We start from the raw sequence: 22,012 nt of genomic DNA, 5'->3' as shown, positions 1-22,012 counted from the left end.
GATCATTATTTTATCATCACTGCTGCAAGGGGCCCTGTGGAAAGGTGGAAATAGCAAAGCCATGCTCTACCAGAGGCTTGTTTCCTTGGGTTTTTGCTTGCCCTTGCGGAAAGCAAAGTAGCATTCATTAGCAAAATAGATGTATCACAATGGAAGAAAACCTATTTTCACTACTGACCTGTATCTTTTTGCATGGATTGATTGGTCCCTGAGATCTTAATACTGTGGTAATTAGCATAAATCTCAGATATAATGTAACACCTGAAGCACAGCCAGAGCACTGAAGTATTGTGTAAAAGAAGTATGAGCTTGCAGTGGTTTCTTAATGGTGGAGGCTGTCCCCTCTCAGATATCTTCTATTACTTCATTACACAAACAGCAATAATCTCCATCAGTTTTGGATAAAACACTAAGTGAAACTGGCATGCCAGTTCCTACACAGCTCCTGTAATTTGTCTTCTTCTCTATACATTGTTAAAAATTTGCTTTGTCATGCAGTATTACTGTGACCATGAATCTGTAAGCGAGATTGGCCCATTGTGCTGTCCCATATTGCAGTTTCGCATTTTCATTAGCATGTTTACAGTTTCAGTGCTAACTTTAACTGTTTGTCTGCAGATTTTTCAAGACCCTTAGATTTGGATTCAATTTGGTTTAATTAATAGGGGGCTAAAATCCTTTCCTAAGAAAAGCAGATGGATTTAAAAAAGAAAAAGAGTTTTTCTGGCATATAACAGTGGGCAATGCAGGCTTAATTAATGTCTACATTTGTTCCCTGACTGTGGAAGGGCCATCACTGACTGCTGCAGATCTGGACTGCACTCCTCTGATTACAGGAATTCTAGTTCGCAGTCATACTGCTCTGGTGAGATATGGCTTTGGCAGATGCAGTTTCAGGACCATGGACAGCAAATAGCACATAACTGGAAGCAAATCTGGTGCACATGAGTGTCTTGTTAAAATGGTGTGAACAAACAGAATCGTAATGGGAAAACGGTTGGCTGTATTCTTAATCAAAGAACCTTAAGCAGTTCTTCGCCTAGGCAATATGATGAAAAAACCAGCCATTTAGTTATTTTGAATAGGGTAATTTGGGAAATTTCTGAGTGTTTATATTTTTGTGTTTTTTTCCATGTTTACTTATTTTCTCCGGGGAGCATGGATCATTTAACAGCTTTTAAATCTACAGCTTTCTTCCATCTATTCATTTTATGATTACAAAAGCAACATTTGACCATTCTTTCTTTAGTGGTAAGACTTAATTAATATCAGTGACAGAAAATGCTATTTTAATTGCAAACTGTTTTCCTTTCCACTGAGGCTGTGTGTCATTGGAAATATCATTTTCATCATGGGAGAAAAATCGATTTTATCTCCCTAGTTTGTCCTCTGACCCCTTGCTTATTTTATACCCCCAGTATCTCTGGTAGCAGGCAAATTCTCAGATGCACACTTTTCATGCAGTGACAGGGCGTTTTTATTGAAAAACCACAGAAGAAATTCATTTTAACCGGAATAGTTATTGTGACTACAATAACGAAACAGTCTATCTGCTATGACTCTCTCTAAGCAGCCCTATGTGTATGTGTGTTTTTGGGGTCTTTGAGGCTCATGAGGCTTTGGTGGGAGAGCCTCGCTGCAGGTCCTCACCCTGGGGAGCACAGAGGAATTCCCTCTATTCCATCTGACAGGCTCCTCCGAGCCCCACTCCCACCTCTTCGCCTGCCGGGCACGTTCCATCCGGGGGGGTGCTGTTCCCATGCCCCCCTCAGACAGGCTGAGGGCGCCGCGGTGCTCCCGTGGGGGCAAGGCGGGTGGGGGAGGGGGACACATGGGGTTTCCTCACTGAAAGCCTGACAGGCCTGATCTGATGCCAATCTCATTTGACAGATAGGACCGTGGGAGAATGATGACTCGCACTCTTTCTACACCAGCCCTATTTTTATCTTAGCCAGTGTCCTTTATGCAAGGGACAATTTGACTAACTACAGAGAACAACAAAGCTGGTTGGTTTTATTTCCTTATTCTCTAGTGGATTATATATTTTCCCCACATGAGAAACATGAATCCTTGCTTTCGCTCTGCTGTTTTTTGAACAGCGTGCGATTGTAGTCGCTGTTTACACGCTGTAAAGGGCACGTCATCAAGCAACCCTGCATAGGGAACAGACTTTGTTTGGGCATTACTGTCTGTCTGCTTTGGCAGTTTAATGTTCATTACTGTGCCTGCTTACTCTCTGTGGCTATTATCAGACTGCTACAAAACCGACTCTCTGAATGCACTGGTGTCTGTTCTGATATGTGAGTGGGTTTAAGCACTCAAATTGATCTAACACTACAAATGTATTTTAGTCTTACATTTAGTCTTAAAATCTTATTTCTGGTAATTTATTGCTAAATAAGACAAAAGGATGATGTGAGGTGAGACTGTTTGACTTGTTTCAAGATTTGAGACAATTTCACTTTTCAAGCTAATATTTTCTACTTGTGAGAAACCATAAGATTTTGAGTCTCATTACAAGACTAAAACATTTGTTAAGACAGATTGTTGTGATGTGCAGTGACAATAGAAGTATATTGTCTGACTTAGTTGTTTTGTCACTGTACCCTTTTCACAATAGACGCTTTAGAGAAAGAGCATCCATCATTAGTTCATTCTTTTAAGGTTGGCTTTGACAGGCTGTGTGTCGGGTAATTCAGAGCCCTGACCTGATGTTCCAGTTCAACTGTAAGGAGTGCATCCACTGATTGGCACATCCAAACATTTTTTTCCCTTTTTATGAATTCCTGGCACCATCATTTTCCTTTCACTGCTCAGATCAAGTGTAATTGAGTGGGTGAACTGCATGCTTTTTGCTCCTCAAGGAATTACTTTGTAACTTATGACACACCGTATTGCGCTCCTGTTGCCTTCAACATCAAACTATTTCCCTATTTCATTTACAAATTATGTGTTTTGTCAAACTGCTACCCGGCAATGGGAGAATAATTGTCAGGCTTGTAAGTTCAACGAAGTGTGTGACTTAAACTCTGTCGAGAAGCTGAGTCTCACCATATTGTTAGCTTTGTCACTTCCACCATTGCTCTGTGTTCCAGTGAGTGCCACAACGCCACTGACAGGATAAAAGTGAGAGTCTGGGATGAGGATGACGACATCAAGTCTCGGGTGAAGCAGCACTTCAAAAAGGAGTCGGATGATTTCCTGGGGCAAACCATCATCGAAGTCAGGATGCTCAGCGGCGAGATGGACGTGTGGTACAACCTCGGTGCGTTCATGCCTTTCACCCTGCTCTATTAGCGTGCTATTTAATTAAAAAGGAGCTGACATTCACCTATGTGACTGTGTGACAATAGCACCACCAAAAGCTGCATGTCAGGAAATTAAAAGAAACCAGGCTCAGAACAAAGAAATAGAAGTCGACATTCAGACTTTAAGATATTTCCAAATGGCTACTATTTCAAAGTTAAATTGATTGAAAAGAAACAAATCTATTGCTTCCCTTCTTCCAGCATGCCCTTAGAGTTCTATTTGCCTCAAATAACGTGGACTATTTGTTGCTTTGACGGAAATGTTTTAAATATACATTCCTAAATGATTACCGCTGTTGGCTGGGCAGAAGGTTTGACATTCTCCCTCCTCGCACTGATTCAGCGCTGTAGGCTGAGTAAAGAAATGTTATTGTGATGTCTTGGGTCAACGAGCAGCGCTAGTTCAACTGCAAAAGTAATAAATTGCGTGGTCAAAATGACCTCCGCTGAAGCCATAACATACATGCTCCGGCGCTGAAGGAGCGTTTGTTACTGCGCTTCTCTTCCAGCTCAGCTGACAGCTGGGCAAGGCGTTCTTAGAAAAGATAGCGCTGAAGGCACGTTCCGCTAGGGTGCTTCATGCGCGGCTCCAGCTCTCCACAATCAAACCAAACAAGATGTCCGGGATTAACTCGACATCACAGCAAACAGTGATTACCTCAGACATTTCTGTGTCACGATTAGCTGTGTTATTGAGTGGGAGGAAATGCATAACTGCTGGTACACACTAGGGTGTGGCAGATATTCACAATACATTTGAGGGTCATTATTTTTTCCAATATTTGTAATTGAGTCTCCCCCATATATCATTTTAAATTATGAAGTGTGTGCGCTTGCTATGCCATTGCCCTGTCATTGACTGTGAAGTCAATTACACATGAGGTGTTGTGTTAGCTACAATTGTAATTTGAAGGAGAAATGTTCATGCTCACATGCTTGCTTGTGTTTATTTATTTATTTTACTGTGAGTAAGACTCACTTGTGTCTATCATATATGAATCATACCATATTGCATATTCTATAGCCTCATGTGTTCAGTGCTGATACATAGCCAATGTACTCCCAGCTCCCATTGCACACACAGTACAGTAATTGAATGCTGCTTTGTGTAAGGCAGGTAAAAGAAGAGAGATGAGATGTGAATAAAGAACGGATACCCAAAGCACTGAATGACCGTGTCTTCATATTTGAATCCATACATAGAAAAGCGGACGGACAAATCTGCAGTGTCTGGTGCCATCAGGCTGAAGATCAGTGTGGAGATGAAGGGAGAAGAAAAAGTTGCACCGCCCCATGGTCAATATACCTGTTTACATGAGGTACGCCAGACCTTCATGCAATATCTTTTATGGTGTTTCTTTTTGTTTTTCATCGATTTGATAAAACACAATGTGCAAGATGGATTGAGAGTTGAAGCAAAACTGGGGTGTTATAATCAAACATACTGACTTGCACTTGTCTGGGGTCCAGTTTTACTGTGCTGTCCATTAGCACGTCAGATGTTGAGGGATGTACTTGAAAAGCCACGTGGTAAATGCAAGGAGAACTGACTGTCCAGGTGCCTGTAAAGTAAAAGTCCTGGGTTTCTGCCTCACCAGTGTCCTCAGAAAGAATTGTTTCCACCCTTTGATACCCTCAATAATTAAAAAAACTTTGTCTCTCCACAGAATCTGTTCCACTACCTGACGGAAGTGAAAAACAATGGGATTGTGAAGATTCCTGAGGTCAAAGGGGACGAGGCTTGGAAGGTCTACTTCGACGACGTCTCTCAAGAAATTGTGGACGAGTTTGCAATGCGGTACGGTGTGGAATCCATATACCAGGCAATGACGTGAGTAACAAACGAGCAGGCGCAATCATATAATTAAGAAATCCATCATCTGTTTTCATCAATTTGTGCAATCATCTCAGAACTTCTGTACCGACAGGTTTACTGCAATTAAATTCGGAGACCACCTCATTGGTTTTGGCAGCTTAATAGAATGATGAATTTTTCCTCGAAAACACCCTGACCTACTCATGCTCTATGGATTACCTTAACACACATAAATAATGAGCATCGATACTACACATTACTCACCATGGGTGTTGTTCATGAAGCTGTATTCTACCGCTGACTTGCTCTCCATGAACATAAGGAGGTTATAAACACAGAAAGCTACTGTGAATGGTGGCACATTGGCCACCTGTGATTTGCCCACAGGTAAAGCTTTGGGCTTGTTTTTGGGGAAGTTATGGAAGTCTGACTGATGTGGATGCGCTTTATGGCTTATTGTGTTTCACCAGAAATTAATATGGAGTTCCTCCCACTGCAGGCTTTTTACTTCTGACCAGTGCCTTATAATCACTCCTGACAACAAATGCGTAAATTGTTGCATTCCTCCAGATGGCTCAAGCTTCCCTCAGAGGGACTTTGTGCACTGAAGGTGGGGACTGGCCCTCTCAGCTGTTGTTGTAGCTCCGCCCACGCTGAGGCCACTCAGACCACTCTGGACAGTACACACAGTGTGGAGTAAAGGGGAAAGAGGCTCTGCAAATTCGTCACACAGAAATAATTCCCTAGAAACACTTGCCAATGTAAGGGGAGTTTTATTGCGGGTGATAGATTGAAGTTTTCTCCTTTCTTGTACGCCATCGATACTGCTGCTGTTGTTTGTTTGTTTGTTTGTTTCATGGCAGTTTTGGACAGTGAAAAACCAGTTGTAATTAATGAGACCCTCCACATGCATCTCTCTGCGCTGGTTCCTGGGGAAGGAGGAAATTGCAGTCTGTTATGAATCATGTTTTCATGCGGCATGTCTCCCACCTCGGCCTTCCCCCTGGGGCCTTCATAACGGCGGAAACAGGACCATAAAATCTGATGCTAATGGTTCCTGGTGGCAAGCTTTGGGAGCTGGGGAAAGGTGCAAGCAGGACACCTCCAAGAATATGTGTGCTTTCCATGCACCACTCTCCCTCTACATGACTATGAGATTACCATGAGAGACATTCACAACAGCAGCCATGTTAGGTGATAGCCTTTGCGCTGCTCTTGTTTTGTTAATCAATCCCATCATCTGCCAAGGGTCACACCCTCTTTCTCCTAGATGCTTGTTCTGTTTTTGTCTCTGGTACCAGGCAAGTAGATGATGACTCTGTTCTTTGGCTTCGATTAGAATTGGAATTTAAAAAATTTGGATTCAGTTGGAAGACCTTTGGGAAGAAGTGGTGTGGAAGCACATTTCAGGACAGTAGTCATAATTTAGGGTGTTGCTGCTCTGTATCCAGCCCAGTCTAATGGAAGATACACTATCTAAAGGGAAAAAGCAACTGAAGAGCCCTAAATGCTGTGCATGTATTAAATTGTGGAGAATTATTGTTGTTATAAATAGTAGCCCAAATTTAAATATCTAAATTTCCTGATTGCTTGGTTGAACAGTTAATAGTGGGAACAAATTAACAACTCAAAATGAACTCAATATCAGGTTCAAGCTTAAACATGTATTCAAACATGTACATTTAAAAAGACATATGATTGAAATCATGAGAGTGCGAGAGAGAGCAAATTAAAACAATGTAGAAATCAATAATGTAGGCAAACACAAAACTAAAGAACCACCAAAAAGAAGAAAACCCATTTTCTCTGCTCCAAAACATAACTCAAAACTTTAATATTAAACTAGCCCGCAACTCAGCAGCTCAGCAATGAAGAGGGATTAGGTTAAATTATGGCAAAGTAAGACTTATCTAACAAAATTACTATGAGTAAAAGTAACTCTTAGATGTCAAAAGCAGGGCTAAGCACTGTAATATTAAGACAGATTTGTTGCTTTAGCTTCTTTTCTGCCAAAGAATATTGCTGTTATGTCAAAGGCCAGTCATACAATGTAGCCCAGTATTTGGTACAGATTGAAAATGTAAATTCCGAACTGAGAGGCATTAACAGCTGTAACCTATGTGGAATTCAGACAGTGAATTGATATTTTCAGTTGAACATAACAATGTCTTGGGGGTCACTTATAGGTTATGCTTTGGTATAATAAAGTAGTCCAATAACACAGCTCCTGTTGTGGGTATTTCAAAAACAACTCAGTGGGGTCTACTGAATAGCAAAATGATAATTAATTTGAATCACACTCTAATAATACTTTGACCATAAAATAGAAGAGTAAATGAGGTTTTGTATCAGCTAGTGCTAGAGAAAGAGAAGGTGAGAGGATGGATGGTTTCAATTACTGACCATGTTTGATTTATGTAGGGAGCCACTGACACTATTTAGATGAGCTCTGAGAGATGTTATAAAACTCAGAGCCATTGGTTTTCTGAAAAATGTACTGTAACCAGGAATGTTCCTTCCCAGGAGCAACCTTTGGATAAGTCCACTCAGCTGTCGTATAAGAGCACTAAATTGTATGCTTTAATTTAACACAATGGGAACTTCTCCCCAGGAGTCCTTCAGCAGATTGTGCAATGGAGACAGTATTTCTTTTCCTAAAGGCCACAAGCCTCGCCTCTATGGCTTGTTCGCCCTCTCTGGGGTTTAATATCAAGTAGAACCTTCACGGTGTAGGACTGGATGGGGCCAAAAATGTGGCAATCTACATTCATTAGAGAGGATTTTTTTTCTTCCTCAAAGGTGAAGACAGTTGTTCGATTTGCATTTCATCTGTCTCTTGATAGCTTGCCGTACTCATCCCATCGTGAGTTACAGCGTTTCTTTTAATTGAGAGGTCCTGCCATAGCCGTCACATTACAAAATGATTTCTGCCATGCGTGGCATCCATGCCTGGTTCAGCCCAAATGAGACAAGTAAATGGGTGAGTGAAAAAGGTAAAGGATCGGAAAGCGCGTGCTGATGTGAACGAGGAGCATGACTGCGATTTGGACGGCGCATATAAATCAAATCCCTCGACACCGTTTTCATAGCTGAAAATGAACTCCCGCGGTCTTGGCTCTAAACTGCTTATTAGCTCCCCTAACTGCTGCGGCTGAGGTCCGGGGTAATTAGCGCGGCCCCGGCTCGGCACCTGGGAAATGGACCTGGAGCGAGTCTCATTTGCCCGGGTCGGGCTGCGCGTCGCCGATCCGAGGACGTGCGCCGCCATAGGCCCGCACAGAGAGCGGTCAGTCATCTTCAGTCCCCGCCTCACACCAAACCCAGCCATGTAAACACTCACAAATGTGCATTCAGCAGCATTTAAATCACTTAGACGTGTGCCACTGGCTCAGCGTGCTCTTGATAACCTTCATTAAATTACCACGGGGATTCCTGTATCGCAAAAGGTTCTTGCTGTTGCCAGTTTTTATTCCTTACTTGCATTTTACCCAATACTGGAATTCCCTATTGTATTCATAGGCCTGTCTCTGTACATTCATTTTAGAGAGTGCAACTAAGTGTGAATCTTCTTGTGAAGTATGCACTGCCCGGTAACCCTTCTTCGCACTGTAGTTTATCAGCTCAGCTGCACTACTGTTCATGCACAGCTGACACAAGCAGACTGCGGGCACTTGATCCACCACAGGAGTCTCACCGGTGCAATGAGACAAGGGCATCCCCATTTAAACCTTCCCTCCTGCCCATTTACTGTAGGCGGCACACTGCCAGGCTGCTGAACACGGTCTCCATTGGCAACGATGTAAAACCTGACCATGACTCCGAGCACTACACAAAATAATTCATGTTAAACTCCTGCAAGAATACCCTCAGATACACCAAACAGCGGAAGTATCTGAGTGGTTAAGGAACATGTGTAGTCTTACCTGGTGTGACCGGAACGGGATTCATTTAATGTTAACTGCAAATGAGGGGCTGTAGCCTCTTTCAGCCAGTAGTGTGGCTCTATACTGACTGCTGTCTACCTTGGTAGATGTGTACATGCCTCTGGCCTGTGTAGCCTACAAAGATACAATTGTGTGTCTTGCACCGGCACTAGTGTATATGCGAGTGACTACGGGGTGCAGATATCCTGAGCTCTATATGTATGTTACGACCTAAAAACTACTAAATGTGCAATGGTAAGAGTCCAAGCGGAATGCTAGGTTAAAGAGAATGCAGTTGATTGTACAGTGGGTTCAATAATGGCAATACACAATGGTGCAAAATGTGTGTATAGTCGAATGGCTATACACAAATGGTGCACATGAGATTGCGTTTATGAGTCTCCTTGAACCATTCCAGTTTTCCCCTTATATAGCCAAGGATCAAAGCTAAATCCAAAGTTATCGAACAGAGACACAATTGCAACAAAACATCAATGGCCCTGCTTGCATTCTCTCTATAAGCGTGTCAAACCAGGTTAAAATGTCTTGGTTACCTTCTGTTCAGTTTTGAATTGTATTCCAAGATCTTTATTCAGCGCCCACTTTACCACACCATCAATGACACCAATTTGTTCCCCATGAGATTGGCTTTCCAATTACACCACACGTGATTACATTGTATATGGAAAACCTAGGGTTTACCCAATGCTATTTCAATGATTGCATCTGTGCAGTATTGGAGCAATAACACTGTCTCTTTATTAAACCTTGCTGACTCCCTGTCAGCACTGTAAACATCAGCCTGCTGTTCTTTAGGGTTGTGATAAGGGGCACATTGTGTAAACCGTCGTACACAGAATAACAGTTGATACCTCCTATTGCATGTGTCGTTTTCTGTAAAACTCTTGCAGGATCAGTGCTAATTTTACTGACCTGCTAAACTGTGAGCTGCTTTAGCCCTCTATCCTGCATGTGGAAATTCTGAATGTGGAAGCTGGGTGTACCTTTTTTTCACAGTTCATAATTAGTTTTGCGCAAGATGCCCAGAGGACCAGAGAGCTACACTGTAATAGTGTTCTACTAGTTGCTAGTGTTCTATTTTCTTGCCAGAGTGACAGTATCAACTGTACTATAATATTAAGATACACCAAAGTAACATTACCTTGTTTGTTTCAAATTGAAAACTGAATTTAATTTAATTTTACTAAATTACAGTTCATTCTTTTCTGTCACTAAATATGTGTATGAATATCTTAGTACTCAAATACTTTTACAGGACAGAGCACCATGCATTCATGTATTTTCTTATTTTCATTTTTCTGTTAAATTCATTCATGGCAGGCCACAATGTTATGGCAAAGCATATGGCAGAGACAGAGGTTATAATTGCACTTCAAGCTAGAGGAAATCACTCAATTTGTATGCAATAGTACAATTATTATTATGTTTTCTCTCTTTCAGCCATTTCTCCTGCCTGTCGTCTAAGTACATGTGCTCCGGTGTGCCAGCGGTGATGAGTAATCTGCTGGCCAACATTAATGCCTACTTTGCCCACACCACTACGGCCACCACAAACATCTCTGCATCTGACCGTTTTGCGGCCTCAAATTTTGGAGTGAGTCTGCACCTCTCATTCTGTCACTCCCTGCTGCAAACCTGGGTCAAATACGTATTTGTTTTGGATTCAAATACTTTTCTACGCTTTACTGATCGTGTCTGGTGTAGTGGAACCAATTAAATACTCTCAAAAAGTGCAAACCTACCTGCTGGTCATATTGGCAGGCTCAATTACACCAGGCAAGATCTGTATAGCACAGAGAAGTATTTGAATCCAAAACAAATATGTATTTGACCCAGGTTGCCCTGCTGCTGTGCCCATTGCAATCCTCTCACGCGCTGAAATCATTCTCTAATATTCTGCATGTATTGTATTGCAAATATGTGTCCTCTAATACGTGTTCCACATTTTCTGCAGAGGGAAAAATTTGTCAAGCTATTAGATCAGCTGCATAATTCACTGAGGATTGACCTGTCTAAGTACCGGGTATGTATGAAGGACATTTTGCTGTTTTAAATCTCTTGTAAACAGAGGCGAGCAGAATATATCCTAATAGAGTGAAGTGGGGAGAGATTATCCATCCATTCAACCCACTTATTCCTGGTTGGGGTCGCCCTGGGGAGCTGGAACCTATCCCAGCATCACAGGACTCACACACCATGTGTGGGACTGTGGGAGAAACCCAGAGAACCCAGAGGAAACCCACACAGACACTTGGAGAACATGCTAACTCCACACAGAAAGGCCTCGGCCAGGATTTGAACCCAGAACTTTCTTGCTGTAAGGCAAAGTGCTATCTGCACCGCCGTGCCAGCTGTGGAGAAATTCTTTGTTCCTTCATTCTGTCATCCACTTTATCATAGCATTGCCTTGTTTGTTGGATAATGCTAGAAGACATTTACATAATTTTCAGACTGCTGCATGTCTTAGACCACATGACCCAGCTCTACTGCATAGGTGTGGATGTTCTTCTTCATTTTGACAGGACTTATCAAATTAGGGGGGGATCATATTATTAATTTTGTTTTGTGATACCAGTGTTTTCATGAAATTAGCATTTCTGTTTAATCTTTCTATTTCTTCAGCGCATAATTTTAAGTAAGAGTCTGCTTAATTTGTCTGCAGTGTTCTCACTCAATATTGTTGGGTTCCCCAACACCCTGGCATAATGCAGTAATTTCATTTCCAGACAGGAATTGATTTTGGGCGTATGTGAATCTTATAAGATTGATCTGTTTGCCAAGAATAGCCGGCAAATATCTTACTCACTCTGTCTGATTCCACGCGTTCTTCAGCTTTCTCGCCTAGCAGGGAAATCCTGCAGGACGGTGGGACAGTCCAAATAGGTGGTGACTCACCACAGCAGTATAGATTTGTCCATAATGAAACTCTGAACAAAACTGAATTAGTTTTTTCATAAAACAGAGGGACTTATTCAGCAGAAATGATCTGAGGCACCTGCCACTGTGCATTTCAGAGCTGTCACATCTTGCGTCTCTTTTTTATGTTTTTTTAAACGGCTCGAGTCTCATGCCAAGGTTTTATATCACAAACTTGGATGTGTCGTCTGTGTCCTGCCGGCTTTCAAGTGAAGTTTTATCACTTTGCACTGCCTGTCAGACTCGGATTAGCTGAGCTTACACGCCATTCAGGGGAGGCTGACAAAAGAGACTTGAAAACGTCAAAATCAAAGATCTTTTCAGACAGTCGAGGAACGCAAGATGTTTGGGTACAGATATCGTTTCCCCCTAAACAAGCTAGCCATTGCTCCAGAGCCTACAGAGACACTGACCAGCTCCTGTCAAAGTGCTACTTATATCCATTGTAATGATTGTTTTCCTCTGTGTTGAATTGAATGTTGTGTGCTTTGTGCCCCAGGACTATTATTATTATTAATAGATAATAACAGACATCATTTGGGTGGGAAAATAGTTTTCAACTGATGATTTATTTCATTCTATATAACTTCATAGTACTGAAAATAACTTTTAGTGGAAAACAGATCTTACTTCCATCATTGAGAAAAATCTCCTGATATATTTCATATGTCTGTTCTTATTTACAGCTTAGTGAAAACAGAAAATTGCTCTGGGGTTATGGGAAATTTCCTGAGCACTTTAGAATGCAATTGAAAGTTCACTTTGTCCTCATATAACTTACACACAACAGGATGCACTGACACATTTGAAGTGCCACACGCAGACAACACTGCTGTCAGTGCAACAGAATCACTTTAAGGGCAATCAGGAAAGAGCCAAATTCACCCTACTCAAATTGCTCCTTTAGATGGGGCGGCAATTGCAAAAACTTAAAGCTGTTCTTTGATGCATTGCTATAATCAGAGTTTTTATTAAAATGGTCTAATATGTGGTACTCTTGTGATCATGGCTGTCAGGCAAGGTCGTATCAGCTTTATTGAAGGACACTTAGACCTCCACTAGGAGCCTGGCTTTTTGTAAATATCGTAATGTGCAGTGTGGAGTCAGAGACCAGAGTTTAATTTCCATCTTTATCAAACCGTCTTTTGCCTCCTTGAGAAACTCCTGCTCGCCACACTGAACTTAGTGTTTGAATAAGCCTACATAATCTGACAACTCAAATACTGACTGTTTAACCTTAGGTTGCAGTCTAGATGCAGATGGCTGATTTTTTTATTTTAGTTTATTAATGCAGTAGTATATTTCATATTGAAGTATAGCTGTCTAAAATTCAGCAATAATATATGTAATATATGTTGTAATGGTACATTTATTCTTACTGAATTCATTCAGTTGTTTATATTATCTGTGCTAGTGAATTGAGTTTCCATATATAGTAATAAGAGTATTTCTACCCATCTTTTCATTACACATCCACTGTAGAACATAGCAGTGCCCTGCTTCTATTCCTTAACGATCGCCCTAAAGCATGGCCGTGAGACAACAGGCAGCAGCCCTTCTGTGTATATCTCAGCTTATTGCCTTGCCAGCTGGATAATGGCGACTGTCTTACTGTTTAAAGTGAGCAGCCGAGGTATCGTCAACACAGATATCCTAATCATTATTCCAGAGTTTCTGTTAAAAACAAAGCCAGGATCAAGGTTAATATGTATTTGTTTACGAGAGAGAGAGGAATACAGAGGACAATGGAAGGAGGAGAGGATGCATTGAGTGTAAATAAAGGAGAAAACTGAAAATAAGTGGAATGGGTCCTTACTCCCTCTTTCTTATTAACAGGATAATTTTCCTGCTAGCAACCCAGAGAGGCTCCAGGACCTGAAATCTACTGTGGACCTGCTAACCAGCATCACATTCTTTCGAATGAAGGTAGGGAAGCTCTCTGCTTTCCTTTCATCTCATTGTGTGTTATGCATGCATGTATCTTTGCATTAACACTGTTAATTTGTTCTTTCCTATGGCTGACTGTTGATTATTTGGTTTATTTGCCTTTTCCTTGCTGATGTTGACAGCAAATGCAAACATTTCTACTGTATGTCTGAGACTAATCATATGAATGATGGCACTCAAAGCCATCATTCTTATTTTGTTTGTCAGTAGTCATGTGTTCATATTGTGCAACTTTATGTTTTTCCATTTATTCTGTCTCGCAATGCATGGGTCCCATATTAGAAGATTCTCTCCGGGAAGCAATACCAGTGAATACATGCAAATTACGAGTTAATGTTAATTATGTTAGCTTTTGTATTAAGACATGATACAATAAAAATTTTAAAATATAGTAGGTGCTTTCTTAATGTATTTTGGAAGTCAATAATTGTTCCAATTATTTCTGTGGGAAGCAGAGCTATTCCTGACTTGAACCTTCTTGAACACTTTTGCAGCTATACGCTCTCTTAATTAATTCATGCCTTTTTTCACCTGTTATATTCTATAGCTTCCAAAATATACACTCTGGCAAAGGCTGTACTGAGGGATGATAATTGCTTCCAGTTCAATGCTATTGGAGATTCTCCTATTGTTCCTTCGGCACATACTGTAATTTATGGATGGGAATTTTATTTCAAAGCAATTCTGGCCATGAAATGTCTTCATGTTACATATGCAGTACAGCGATAGATTTATTTATTTATTTAGCCTGCCTATGAATTTAATTTATCCACAGCTAAGTACGACTCGTACATGTCTATGCCTTGAGAATATTAATTCCATTTCATTTGTTTTGATGTAAGGTAAATGATATGTGATACTGTGATACTCCTTTGAATTCCTGAAGCATTTCATGTCCTAAATGCCAAGTATTGACTGGGATTAGTCTGTGGGGTATAAAGTCAAGGGAGAGCATGGCGGAACGTTCTGGTCCCGCCTTAAGCTGGAATACGTGCAGCTCCTTAATATCTCATATAAAAGATATATTCCATGCTTTTCCCTAAGCGTACTCACTCTACCCCCTTTTCACTCCCAGGCACATCTTATTTATAACACCAATCTGAGCCGTGTGGAGACAGATTTGCACTCTAATGAGTGGCAGTTCCATTTACTTGACCGTAACGGCCCGGCCTGGCTAAATATCGCGCAGAGCCTCTCAGTCAGCCGCATGGCAGAGAATTAAAGCTAAGAAGCTTTGTATGTGCAAATGTATGTGTTTGCCTTCACTGCAGCAGGGCATGGACAAGCTCTGGGAGTGTGCTGAACGTTGAGCTGAATTCACAGTAAATCAGTAAAACAGCTAGCAGGGGTGTTTCTGGGGGTTTTGTTTTAGTGAATGTGTTCCTTGTTAGGCTTTGATGCTCTGCAACAGATGAAGTGGATCTGATTGTAAAAAAAGGGTTTTGTGGTGCTGATTTTGTTTCAAGCGCAATGTATTATTACTGCTACACTGCAATCCTCCATTGCAGGAGTTGCAGCTGAGCTGGTGGATTAAACTATGGCATGGCCCAGTTGTTATACATGTTTCGGTCAGAGAGGTTTGCAGCAACGATTCTGAAATTTCAACTCCAAAGAGAATGAAAAGAAGAAATTTCTCCTAATTTCCATTTTTCAGGTTCAGGAGCTCCAGAGCCCACCCAGAGCCAGCATGGTGGTGAAAGACTGCGTACGAGCATGCCTTGACTCCACCTACAAGTACATTTTTGACAACTGTCACGACCTGTACAACCAGATGCTGGATCAGGTTAGTAGTTAAGTGTGTAATTCATGTTTCCTTGATTTAGCAGGGGGTCATTTTTTGATATTCCACAAAGTATTTTAGATTTTTTATGTTTAGATTGTATGGAAAAAATATTTAAATGCATTTTCATTTTCAGAGGAGAAAATCAGAATGATTGAATTTTATTTGAATTTTTTTTATGTATGCGGTTATTTCTGAAAAACAGACATGGAAAATGTATTGATTGTAGAGTACTGTAGTCTGTAGTTGACTGTTGACTTAAAATTCTATATATGATGTCTCTCTTATGTAATTAACAGACAGTTTCAATGGAAAATTATTTATCTGTGTTCATCTTTGGACCTTTTGAAAGGAGGATATGCGATTTTGTGGATCCAGTTTGCGGAATGTAAATGAAAACGGCAAATGTGCAGCCACATGTGATTGTTGGGTCACACATACATGCATTAACTTCCCAAGCATATCTAACCTTTAGCATGACATTTACTTTACCCCACACTTCTTGAAAACATTAATTTGTGAAAATGTAAAACATGCCTCTTGTTCTATCTTAAGGATTTGGGAATCTGTAAATATATGGTAAGTGGTTCTGACATTTCCTTAGCATAAGACAGGGATATAAAGGAATTGTATGCCACTGCTTCCAAACGTTTCATTTTGGTGATATATGGGCAGTGTTAATTAATGAGACATGTACATCTCCCCCAATCTAGGGACTTCCATATTAATATGGCTTTATATTTCCAAAGGCTGGCTTAATGGAAAAAGGAAAATTCACAGTGATTAATGTCATACAGAACAGCAATTTGCATTTTCACATCTATTGTCATTCACACGGGATTTTACACAAGCCTCTCATTTATAGTGTGCTCCTCATATTCCAATCAGATGGGTTCTCATAATTTCTTTAGATGAAATGCAAGGATTTTCAGGCAAGAATCCAGACCAGCACCAGACCAGTAGTGGGGATCAAAGCCGACTGCAGTGAGCTATATTCACAATAGTGGAACAATGACATTGAAAGATGAATACTCTTAAAATAAAAGTAAAGAGCACCTCAGTTTTATGCTTTGCCGAAATACCATGTTCAAAAAAATGATGGAAAAGCCCTTACTCAACACACAGAAATGGCCTTGAAATCTTTACTTCTGCTGGAAGTTAGAGCACTGGGAACTACCTTCTTAAAGTGAAATCACAATGAAATGACTGAATCTTCCCTGTATCAGAGGCTACAGTGAAGGCACACAGCTGAATTGTATCTCTTTTCCACCATAATGGTGGACATTAGCTACTCCCAGATTGAACCAGTACAGTACAGTTGTTTTTTCACTGAATTAAGTTTAGATTAAGTTTAGTATTGTTGGGAGGGGTGTCTGATACATTATTCTTTTGTATAAACTATATGAAATAGATAATTATTTGGTTGGCCTTGGCCAGGCTGCATGGAGGAAAAGTTTGCCTCTGGTGCATATGACCAAAGCTCTTGGGCTGTTTCCCTCTTTTCCTGAATATGCTGCATAGGGAACACATTCTTTGAGAAATCTCATTTACAGTGTGTGGGACAATTAGAATTCTGCCTATGCAGTAGACAAGCTAGAGTGGTTTGACTGGACATAATGAAAGCTCATGATGGAAATCCTGTTGCAATACAAACAATTTCAGTTCCCAAGTCCAATCATGGAGATGCCCTCGCTCTGGAAGAATAAAATACCTAGGCCAGCCTTCCTCTAGGCAGCGAGTGTGTGTGTGTGTGTGTTCGTGCGTGCGTGCGTGTGTGTGTATTTGTGTGTATTTGTGTGTGTCTGCATGAGAGCATCTGTTATTCTGTTATTACAGTTGGGTTATGTCAGCAGGGCTATGCGTACTGGGAAGTTGACAGGCATACTTGTAGGTGCCTGGGAGCTTGAAACCCTTATTATTATTATTTTGATCTCCTGAACAATTAGATTCTAGAATTCCTTAGACCCATAGAAATATTAGTAAACACATGACATCAGGCACTCATTACTATGAGATGAAACTCAGATTCTCTATTGAAGGTGTAATAATGCAGTGTTTCCTCAAGCTTTGTTTTCCCACTATACTTTCTCATGGGGTGAATAGTTTTCTCTAAGAATTATGTGCAATCTCTTTAAAAACATTTTATTTAATGTATCTGTATTTACATGTATACCTAGTAAATATAAATAATGTCAGAATATTCAGAGTGATTGATTGTAGATTTACTAATTCCAGAAAATATAGAATCCTGGTAGAGATAATAACCACCTGCAAAATAAGAAGGTTAATTCAAGTTGAACAATGTTCCTCTCTTAACTTTATTTGCTCAAATAACCAAAGGGGTCATTGGCAATTACCCCACCAGAGAGATAGATGCTGCTGCTAATTACATCCGTGTCCACAGCAATTGAAAAATTGCAATCCAGTTAATCAACAGTGTCGAAAATAGAGGAGCTATTACTGCTAAGATAGCTTTGAAGTGATGTGACAATGTAACTAATTTGTCTAATTGTTTTAAAATAGGTATTGTTCATAATCTCAGTTCTCAGTTCAGAATACTTCATGGAAAATGCATGCATTTTTTACTGCAGCTGTAGAGAGTGCACACAAGAACAAAATGTCTTGTTTTGGAATGAGAGCAATAAAATGCCCTGGTCACATCCTTGGAGAAATAGCCTGAATACTTTATTATTGTTCTTGTACAGTGAAGCAGTGTCTCAGCACATAAGTGTTTGGGTAACAGAGTAAACCATATTCACACTGAGAGTTATTTCACTGCTGGATTTGTTCTTCCTTTTTAAAATAAAAAAATATGTTCACAGTAATTCCAGAGGCATGTTATGTAACAAAAAAAAAAGCTTTCAAGATACTGTTGGGCAGGGGATGCGTACAAGCTCAAATGAACAGCTAAAGCCTCTTGGAGAAAGACAGATTTTAAAAAAAGAAACAGAGAAGCATTTTTTGAAAAGGAGCACAGTACTCTTCTCAAATCTCTGCCCTGCTCCCGTTCTGCGGAGTACATCAGCTGTGAAGACGTGAAGAACGTTGCCTAGGGCTCCGAGGATCACGTGGGCTATTCTCCAGCAGCCAGATAAACCGGAATGTTCCACTGAGCTAACATCGCTGGCTGTGGTAGTGTGGGGTAGGCATCAAATGGAAGCCAGCATTGTCTGCAGAGAGAAAATAAATCTGAATTGATGTATTTTCTGCTTAATATTTAATTACCCCCCTCCCCTACCCGACTGACTGGTCTGTCCTAAATGATGGCAATCACAAACACTGATGGAATTTCATCAGCTTTCGTTTACCTTTTGTTTATATTCTCTTACAGTTCTAGATTCTGCATGGAGAAGTGTTTAGGGACAACGTAAAGTGTGTGAATGTATGTGTATTTACATGCACAGCTTCTTGTGTATGCTCTTGAGGGTATGTTTCACCTCGGTTATTTAGAATGTTTGTACACTGCTTTTCAGTGGACGTCAGCAGCGAGAGGCAAGCGTTATATAGACACTACCTCCTTGCTGGCAAAGCATGTTTTGTCCAGACATTTCTCACACTGAAGTGTCTGAGAGGAAGAAAGAAGTTGTGGTAAACAGAGATAAGTGATTAACGTCCTGCCCGCACGGCGCTTGCAGTTTGGGTTTCCCGTGGCTGACAGTGCAATACCGCCAGAGGCGGTGCTTTTTATGGCAGTGGGCTCTCCGCTGAGCCCGTGCGCGACCCCGCGCACGATAATTACTCTGTCAGGGGCTGGCGCTCTGAACTCAGAGAGGCACAATCCCTCAACCGGACAGACCAGAATTAAAGTCAGATCTCATAATTCCAGTTCTGTACTCCATACCTTAAAGCAATTGCTCAATGCTAAAGCATTGAGAGATGATAACATTTGTATTGTTTTTTTCTTTAGTGTACTCCTTAATAGTCTTGTCTTCCTGTACTTGCTTTTCATTCAATACATTTTGTTATGTTCTTTTACAATGTTCATTTTTTAAGTTAAATGCTTGAAATGCTCCAGTTTGTCACCATAGAGGTGCCTTTTTAAAATTATTTTTGTGGTGACGTCACTTTATTTCTCTGTGCGTAGAACATCCATTTTCACAGGGGGGCCTAATCAAATAAATCCCCATTTGAAGGTTGAAATGTGAACAAAAATTAGTAGATGTTTTCTTTAAATTGAACATGATGACTATGACACCTTTGCTGGAGGTGTTGGCGCCAATTTAGCATACTGTTTCAGCTGCTGTAGTGAATGCATCAAAAAAACTGTATTTTCAACAGTTTACCACATACAGCACGCGACAAGGAGAAAACACAGTGGGGCACAGTTCTAATATGAGACTGTGCCTAATGTTGTAAAATGCCCTTCAACAAACTCCGTGGTGATTTGCATAACAGATCCACCTCCCACTGTGACGTTTATTTCATTATTTATACCGCCAATTAAGCAGGCGCAGCGTCCCCCCTTTGCACAGCTCCATGTCAGCGTTTGACAGACCAAGTCCCAAACAAGCTGTGTGCTGTAGATGATGCCAGTGGTACTGTAGTGGTTACGTGGGGTCGTATTTAAAATCACATTCTGGGATTAGCCTGCTCCGGAGGGGGGGGCTGAGCTGGTGCAGTTAAGACTGCTGAAGGAGCGTGGACACAATTTCTGTGCCCCCTCCAAATGGCTAATGATGGAATCAGTGGGTTCTGACCTCTGGCACTGACTAAACCTGCTGTGATGCGTGTTCATTAAATACCCCCCCACCACTTAGAGGTGGTGAGCTCTGTCCTTTGCCCTTATTAAGTCAATTTGAAATTTCCAAGTGTAGTAATTTCATAAGTGTATATTTTAACATTTTGTTCGTTGGTATTTTCTGGATTATTTTTAGGCTTGGTCATTGTTTATTTCTCTTTGGTGTGCAAATAGTAATCTTCAAGGTCAATCCTGTTCTTGGCTACACTGAGCAGCAAAGATTCTTTGCTTTTTCCCCTTTGCTTTCTTGCTTGCGTTCATATTGTATCTCACATACATTTTGTTCAGTGTAAATGTCTATACATAGACACTGTCACTGTATCTCATCTGCATTCTGTAAAAATGAATGACAAAGACAGCAAGATGTACTACTACTATCCCAGTTACTTTTTCCATGTGTTCCTCTTTGTATTTTTTCATATGTTTTTCATTGCACCAGCTCAATAGAACCACAATAAAATAGTCTCTCAATTATTTTCACCATCACAATCCATTCATGAAGCACAATTACTTGTTGAATGAATAGTATATCACCTGACCATACTGAAAATGTTAGGTGTTTTTATGTATGTACTGTACTGTATGCTTCAACATTGTGTGTCATGTATATGTACAAATAAGCACAAAGAGAGTGAAACAGGGAGGGGATGTATGACATTTGGCTCTGAGACAGTTATCGCTCCTGCTGGTGATGACAGGGAGCATCTCATTGCCTGCAGCAGGGTCCAAACGGGCCCTTCCGCAGCTGTCCTCAAAGGCAAACTAAGGACAGGACACTTAGCTGGCCATGATTGTCCCTGCCATCCCTATTGAGCATTTGCATAATGTGGGGAGGGGGTTGGGGGGGGACAGTGTTGTGGGCGTCTCCGGGACCGGACCGGGGCCGCCTGGACGGACAGTGCCAAGGTCCTGGCACCGTGCCCGCTCCCATCGCCTCTGCTTGGCACTCAGTTGTATCAGAGGCCTCAGTGCAATTCTCCAGTCCTGCCCTTCTCTGTCCGCCAGCACATCATTATTGCCTGATTTATTTTTTATTTGTATTTGGATGATGTTCTCATTGGGAGTCACCTGTAAAGGCACTTTGAGGCAATATTATGTTGAATGCATATTTCAGGAGCCCTAAGAATAACAGCTCAAGAACGCACAGTACAGAACAGTGATTGAGTATCAAATTGTGCTTAGATCAAAGCTGTTACCTGTGATTGCCTGACCATGCATAGTGTGCATATAAATTGCTATGCTTCAGAATGATAAACTGACATCGTATTGCACTTCCACGTACAATGCTTTTAAAGACAATGTTCTTATGTGAAGTCCTAATGTTTTAATAATGTTTATATCCCAGTAATGTACATCATAAAAATAGCAACAACTATGCGCATGCTAACATACTTTGCTCATTCTCATGTTACTAAATAGTGTGGTTAAGGTACACTAAACTCCAGTTTACAAAATGTTAAATGCAATAAGATGCAGTAAGTGTCATTCAGCCTTTCATAATATAGTGTGAGGCAAAATATGTCCTGTTGATATTCAGTGTTGCACATTGCTGTTGTGTTGTTA

At 40.8% G+C, this 22,012-nt stretch overlaps 1 protein-coding gene across 1 annotated transcript in view; it reads left to right on the top strand.

The window, feature by feature from the left end:
* LOC135255363 (protein unc-13 homolog C-like) overlaps positions 1-22,012 on the top strand; it is a 100,464-nt gene that overhangs the window by 25,153 nt on the left and 53,299 nt on the right. The window contains exons 10-16 of the mRNA XM_064336441.1: positions 3,096-3,265; positions 4,512-4,627; positions 4,976-5,139; positions 10,509-10,662; positions 11,023-11,091; positions 13,821-13,910; positions 15,586-15,714. Of these exons, the coding sequence (XP_064192511.1) occupies positions 3,096-3,265; positions 4,512-4,627; positions 4,976-5,139; positions 10,509-10,662; positions 11,023-11,091; positions 13,821-13,910; positions 15,586-15,714 (892 nt within the window). The remainder of the gene's footprint in view (positions 1-3,095; positions 3,266-4,511; positions 4,628-4,975; positions 5,140-10,508; positions 10,663-11,022; positions 11,092-13,820; positions 13,911-15,585; positions 15,715-22,012) is intronic.

Source organism: Anguilla rostrata, chromosome 5 (assembly GCF_018555375.3).
Source record: "Anguilla rostrata isolate EN2019 chromosome 5, ASM1855537v3, whole genome shotgun sequence".
Lineage (NCBI taxonomy): Eukaryota > Metazoa > Chordata > Actinopteri > Anguilliformes > Anguillidae > Anguilla > Anguilla rostrata.
Note: the sequence above shows the minus strand (reverse complement) of the source record. Positions and strands in the feature narration are given on the sequence as shown.